This window comes from Bidens hawaiensis, unplaced genomic scaffold (assembly GCF_021521415.1).
Source record: "Bidens hawaiensis isolate Kalapana, Puna unplaced genomic scaffold, B.hawaiensis_p1.1 tig00037131_1, whole genome shotgun sequence".
NCBI classification, from domain to species: Eukaryota; Viridiplantae; Streptophyta; class Magnoliopsida; order Asterales; family Asteraceae; genus Bidens; species Bidens hawaiensis.
Window position 1 is genome coordinate 104,442 of NW_027496465.1, and position 6,504 is coordinate 110,945.

A 6,504-nucleotide genomic window follows, 5' to 3' on the forward strand; every position below is an offset into this window, starting at 1 on the left:
GTAAATCCTATATTAATCAATCAATCATACACAATAATATCCCGCCAATGGCAAGACTATTAGCGGGATCTAGGGATGATGTGATGTAAGCAAACTGTACATTTATCCCAAAAGATAGACATATTGCTTTTAAAGAGACTCGCAACTTCAAAATCAAGTGTATGCGGCCATAAAAAGAATGTTCAACAAAAGACTTCTAAACAACATGGAGTAAAAAACGAATAAACGCACTAACTAATATTACTAGTCATAACAATCTACTTATCTACCTATACTAATAAATAAAAATAATAACGATGACGTGTCCTAACCACATTCGATCTTTTCTAATCTTCATTCTCCTTAATCCAAGCTATCCATGGGTTATGTATGTAATTGATATGACACATTAGTTGTAACCCGTATGAAAAAATCTACATATACTAATAAACAAACATAATAATGATGACGTGTCCTAACCACATTCAATCTTTTATAATATTTATTCTCCTTAATCCAACCTATCCATGGGTTATGTATTTAATTGATATGACACATTAGTTGTAACCCATATGAAAAAATGTATTTAATGTAATTTAAATCATAATAACTTTTACTAACCCATTAAATCTAATTTTACTACTAGATATATAAAATTTTATCATAATTTTTAAAAAAACATATAAACCATAAACCATTGAATATATATAATAAGTTTAAAATCAAACAGTGAATTATTAAATTAGTTAAATAATGATTTACTAACCATTATCGTATAATAGATATTTAGTTACGTGTGTATATCAAATTTCGTTGAATAAATAAAATATTTATAATCTTACAATTTGTAAAACACTATTTAATTTACACTGTTATTGATCATATAAAACATCTTGAATATATTTAGGTATCAATAATTGATTTTATGTCATACTGAAACATTATTTCAATATTAAGAAAATGTATAATTTAAATATGTAACATTTAAAGTGTGTGATAATATTAAAACTACCCTATAGATTCAAAAGAAAATCCATGAATTACGTATGATTAAATACCTAAATATCAGCATTTGACAAATCCTGTGTAATACACGGGTTCAAAAGCTAATAAATAGATAAATAAAAATAATGATACAACATACATTTATTTAAAAATCAAACATGATGGGTAACTTGTAAATTCCATTTCCATCAATTAAGCATATTGGCCTTAATTTTCCATCAAAGGTGACAAAAAAGTCAAAGTCAGAAAAGCAATGGAAGCCACCACCACCATTCCAAATTTCCAACCTATATCATTCATTGAATGTCTAGACATGTTTGAGTTGGTGCCTAGTGGATTGGATTTAGATTGCACTAGAAGTCTAGCTCTCACATTTTTACATATTTTATTGCAAATTTCAATTCCTCGCTTTTTAATTTCTCTCATTTTTCTTTTATCTCAATCTTTTATAAAATTTCTCTCTCATAAGTATCAACAACAATCTGTCTTCTCTCCACTTGCTTTCCGACGACTGTTGATGGCCGGCCGTTTCCATGGTGGTGGTTTTTGGAGAGGAAATGGAGAGAGATGGCCATGGGTGATTCGAGGGAGAGAAACTCGTATATTCATTTTCTAACTAACAAAAAAGTATAATACACTTGTACAATGTTTAGAGCTACAGCATTTAATTTGATGAAACTGGTATTTAAATAGCTAGGTTGATGAATTGTGAAGAAAAACTTAAGTAATTCCAAACAAACTAGGCTGCAAACGAACTGGTCAAACACGAAAAGGCCTTGTTTATTACAACCCTTCAACATATGTTTATAGCCCCTAAGCTAGGCTGCAAACGAACAAGACCTTGTTCATGTTTGTTTGGTAAGAGATTAAATAATGTGTTCGCGAACACTTACCGAACAAGATTTTTATGTTCGTGTTTGTTCATTAAGGAAATGAAATGCCCACAGACACAAATAAAATCAGCTGGTCCTAGAAATTGAGATAGATGCATTCATTAATGTGATTAATGAGAAATAAAATGGGAACAATGCATGATAATGTGAGAATATGATTTCCTATTTTATGTTATGGGCAATAAATTAAATAATATAAAATGTTTAAATAAAATAAATAAATGTACAAAACACTTTCATAAACAACATATACAAACGAACATGAACGAAAGTTCACGAACATGGGCTCTATTCATGTCCGTTTGTTTAACTAAACGAACGGCATTTCTTGTTCATGTTTTTTCATTTAATAAACGAACGAACATAAACGAGCATTCTACCGAACGATTCACGAACTGTTCGCTGAACATTTGGTTCGCTTACAGCCCTACGCAGAGCACGTCTACAACCTATAAACCAATTTACAACTAGACAATCCGTTTAACTCGTTAACATAAATAAGTTAAGCGGATCATGTTTGATTTACACCATTTTAATTTTTTCAGTGCTTAACTAATATCCTTGTTAAAAACAAAATATACGAGTCATGCTCAAGTTTACTAATTCAACCCAACAACAAACACACTAAACATGCACTAAGTACGATCGTTGTTGTTAAGAAGGTTTAAACTACCGGGTACCAATTCAGTATTGACTTTTTGAGGTTTCGGATATGGATCTGTACGAAACTGACGTTTTACCAAAATTTTGCCTTCAATACCCTCACCGTACTACTGGCACATGTACCTATTTTTCACGAATTTCGGTACATGTATTTTCGGTACTGATACCATTGGATTAAAGTTTAAGCTAGTGGTGGTGATGGAATATTCATATTGGTATTCGTTTGTGAAATAACGCACTCTTTCTTTCCATTTTTTTCTCCATAATAATATTATTATTATTCTTATTCTTTCTTTGTCGATCAAGAATCATGGGCGACGAGAAATCAACAGCAGCTGCTTACGAACGTCTATCTGTCAGCAACGTTCAAAGTCTCTTAGATTCAGTTGATTGCTTCCTCTTCGATTGCGATGGTTGGTTTTCATTTCATCATTTCAAATTGAATCTACTGTATTCAATCCTTTTGATTCATAAAGTTAGATCATAGTACATTATATTACGTGAATTCAAATATTATTATTATTATTATGATGATGATTAGGTGTAATCTGGAAGGGGGATACACTAATCGATGGCGTTCCACAAACATTGGAGTTCCTTAGGTCCAAGGTAAAATCAATGTATTTAGGGATAATTTTTAAATCAGGGTTTTCAATTTCATTGAAATTAGGACTGGCAAATGAGTCGGGTCGGTCCGGGCCAGTTCCGGTTAAAACGGGGACCGGGTCGATTTAGAAATGGGTTATTTTGGTTCGGGTCGAAAGGGGTCGGGTCAAAACGGGTTGGTTTACGAAATGGTTTTTTTTTCTTAATTTAAATTCTTGTATTCAGAACCGGTTACGCATGTGGCGTAGGTTATGTGGTTACGCATACCGGGCCCAGGAAACGAGCATAGGGAACCAAGTAACGCATGCAACCCAGCCCCGGTATGGCGTATGCGCTTAACCCAGTGCTCTGCACCAGGAACTGGTGTCGGTTACACGTTTAATGCTGGTTACGAGCATTTCGGTGTGGTTATGCGTGACGAGGCCGGGAAACACGTGTAGCCCGGCCCAGGTACGCGCTTAACCTAGTGCACCACACTAGTAATCGGTTACGCACATTCTGCTGTTGGTTACACGCACAGAGGTTATTACGTGTGTTTAATGCCGGTTACGTGCGTGACATTGTTTACTAGTGCTTAAAGCGAGTTGCACGCATTATGGTTTTGAATTTCACTGAAAATTAGAAATGGTTGGTTATTACAGGGGAAAAAGCTGGTTTTCGTGACCAACAATTCATCAAAGTCCAGAAAACAGAATGCTCACAAATTCCAGTCCCTTGGAATCCAAGTTACCGAGGTTTGTTTCTTTCAATTACATGCTTTCATAAAGATGAACTATGCTATATATACACAATATTAAAAGTATAAGTGGTTGCAGGAGGAGATATTTTCTTCATCATTTGCTGCTGCAATGTACTTGAAAGTCAATGAATTTCCTCCTGAAAAGAAGGTCAATAACTCGATATACAGAAAATTTTATATTACAATTCATATCTTTGTTTATGATGTTTTGACTAAAGTGTGTTCGATATAGGTGTATGTGATCGGTGGAGAGGGTATATTAGAAGAACTAAAACTTGCTGGTTTTACCGGGCTCGGTGGTCCTGTAAGCATTTCCTTTGTTTTTCTATATACAATTTGAGAGTTTTTAAATCTTTTTCCCTAAATACAAATGTGTAGGTTCTATATTATATATATACAAAATTTGTTTTTTTTAATATTTCAGGAGAGTATTGCATGCCAACCAATTTCTTATTTTTAAAATAGTTTAAAATTGAAAAACTGAGTGATTCGTTTTGTTTTGCATATTTTCGCAAAAAAAAATTAGTGTTATGGCTTGAATTCTCGCGTATATAAAATTTGAGATATATAGTGTTCATTAAGTGTGAGAACCACATTAAATCTTGTACCATTTATTATTAAATGACTAGAATGCATGTACATTTCAATATTTTCAAGAAGTATAATATTGGTCTTTTATCTAAATCCATATATGCACATTTATATGCATATGTGCACATTTTAATGTACTTTTTTATAGAATTCAGGAGATAAGATAAAATCAAAGAAAGAACGGGGAGAGATAACTAAACATATGTTTTTCAATTTTAACTTTTTCTTTAAAGCGAAATATCACCTCTTATGCGGTTCTCAACATACTATTGGCCTTAAAAGATACACCCCTATTTGTGTGTGTGCGCTTGTGTTTGTGTTGAATATTTTGAAACTAATATAGGTATATGGATCTGCAGGAAGATGGTAAAAAGACGGTGCAGTTTAAAGCAAATACTCTATTCGAGCATGATAAGAGTGTAATGTAACAACTTAATATTAACATTTTTCTTTTATTTTTTATCAATGCTAACTTTTTGATTTATAATGCCAGGTTGGAGCGGTTGTGGTTGGAATTGACCCGCAGATAAATTATTACAAACTACAGTAAGATCATACCTCATTTAATAGTTCTTTGATAGTTTATTTCAAATATTTCAGTTAGAAACTAAAATGTTTCAAAAACGTTATGTAACGTGCAGGTACGGAACTCTTTGCATTCGTGAGAACCCAGGGTGCATTTTCATTGCTACAAACCGTGATGCCACTGGCAACATGACTGATTTGCAAGAATGGCCAGGTAAGCGCCAGCTTGGCAACTGCATTCATATAACAATATAAGACATAATACTAGAAAACTAATATTTTATTTCCATAATTATTATTCTCCAGGTGCTGGATGTATGGTTGCTGCAATCTGCGGGTCAACACAGAAAGAGCCGATTGTAGTTGGAAAACCTTCAACATTTTTGATGGAGTTTTTACAGAAACAGTATGTATTCAACTCCAATATTAACCAATTTAATAAACAGGTTGTGTTCGGGTTCACCTGTTTCACTGTCCCGTACTCCCGCCAACCTTTTCACTTAAACAGGTCGACCTGCTAACCCGTTTACGATATGTTTAACACATTTATTATCTGATTAACACGTTTGCAACTTGATCACTACCCAACAAACCGTTTGACACATTTAGATAAGTTAGTTAAGCATGCCATGTTCGGGTTTCATGATTTTTTGGCTGTGCGGGTTGTTTTTGACACAAATATGTAAGTTGACTCGAATCTTGACTTTGCAGATACAAGATACCCACAGCCAAAATGTGCATGGTTGGTGACAGATTAGATACCGATATTTTATTTGGACTGAATGCTGGTTGCAAAACTCTACTTGTTCTATCAGGTAGCTAAGTAAATTATATACACATATTTATCCGTTTAATCATACATTTTTATTTTCTATTTAGCTTTAGATATTCAATAGTCACAAATATTAATATGCTGATGATGGTTGCAGGTGTGACAAGCGAATCGAAACTTCAAGACCCCTCAAATCATATCCAGCCAGATTTATACACAAACCAAATTTCCGATATTTTTGATCTATTAAGTTCATAAATAACACCATGCGACGGTTGAAAACCAACCATTGTACCAGGTTTGTTTGTACTAAATTAGTGAGTGCCATAAGCATTGGCCTTTTACTGCCTAATAAATTTCCATTTCAATAACTTATAAGACAATGCTGAGATTTATAGCTTTGTAATTGGTGTAACAAAGAATTTAATGCAACTAGAACATGTATTCGATTATTCACCCGCTTGGTTTGCATAATACGTTAAAATTCGAATTCTCTTATGTTCGGTTATAATTTCTTTTGGGTATGTTTTGACTTCTTTTTTCTCTGAAGTTTGATTAACCACATACTATATTATCGATATTAAGCGGCTGTTATCGATGAAAACAAAGATACGAACAATCTATCTCTTCTAATAAAAGCCTACCACTTTTGTCACTTGTCAATACCATAGCCCTCATCACCTTTTTTCAACCAATTTTCATATATGGTCCTTATCTTTTAAGTCATTTCA

The 6,504-nt window shown here is 33.2% G+C and overlaps 1 protein-coding gene across 1 annotated transcript; it reads left to right on the forward strand.

The window, feature by feature from the left end:
* The first annotated feature begins 2,832 nt into the window (after positions 1-2,832).
* On the forward strand, positions 2,833-6,265 carry LOC143588985 (phosphoglycolate phosphatase 2-like). The gene is made up of 11 exons (XM_077069857.1): positions 2,833-2,953; positions 3,082-3,149; positions 3,788-3,880; positions 3,962-4,033; positions 4,118-4,189; positions 4,836-4,895; positions 4,970-5,022; positions 5,118-5,215; positions 5,308-5,407; positions 5,713-5,816; positions 5,931-6,265. Exons 1-11 carry the CDS (start codon positions 2,851-2,853, stop codon positions 6,029-6,031), a joined length of 924 nt encoding a protein of 307 aa, XP_076925972.1. The 5' UTR covers positions 2,833-2,850; the 3' UTR covers positions 6,032-6,265.
* The last annotated feature ends 239 nt before the right edge of the window (positions 6,266-6,504 follow it).

What these genes read in the sequence shown, in the direction of transcription:
- LOC143588985 (XM_077069857.1), top strand. Translation starts at nt 2,851, where the DNA reads ATGGGCGACGAGAAATCAACAGCAGCTGCTTACGAACGTCTATCTGTC. An exon ending in TGGAGTTCCTTAGGTCCAAG is followed by an intron (nt 3,150 to 3,787) that starts GTAAAATCAATG and finishes TGGTTATTACAG; the next exon opens with GGGAAAAAGCTGGTTTTCGT. An exon ending in TGATTTGCAAGAATGGCCAG is followed by an intron (nt 5,216 to 5,307) that starts GTAAGCGCCAGC and finishes ATTATTCTCCAG; the next exon opens with GTGCTGGATGTATGGTTGCT.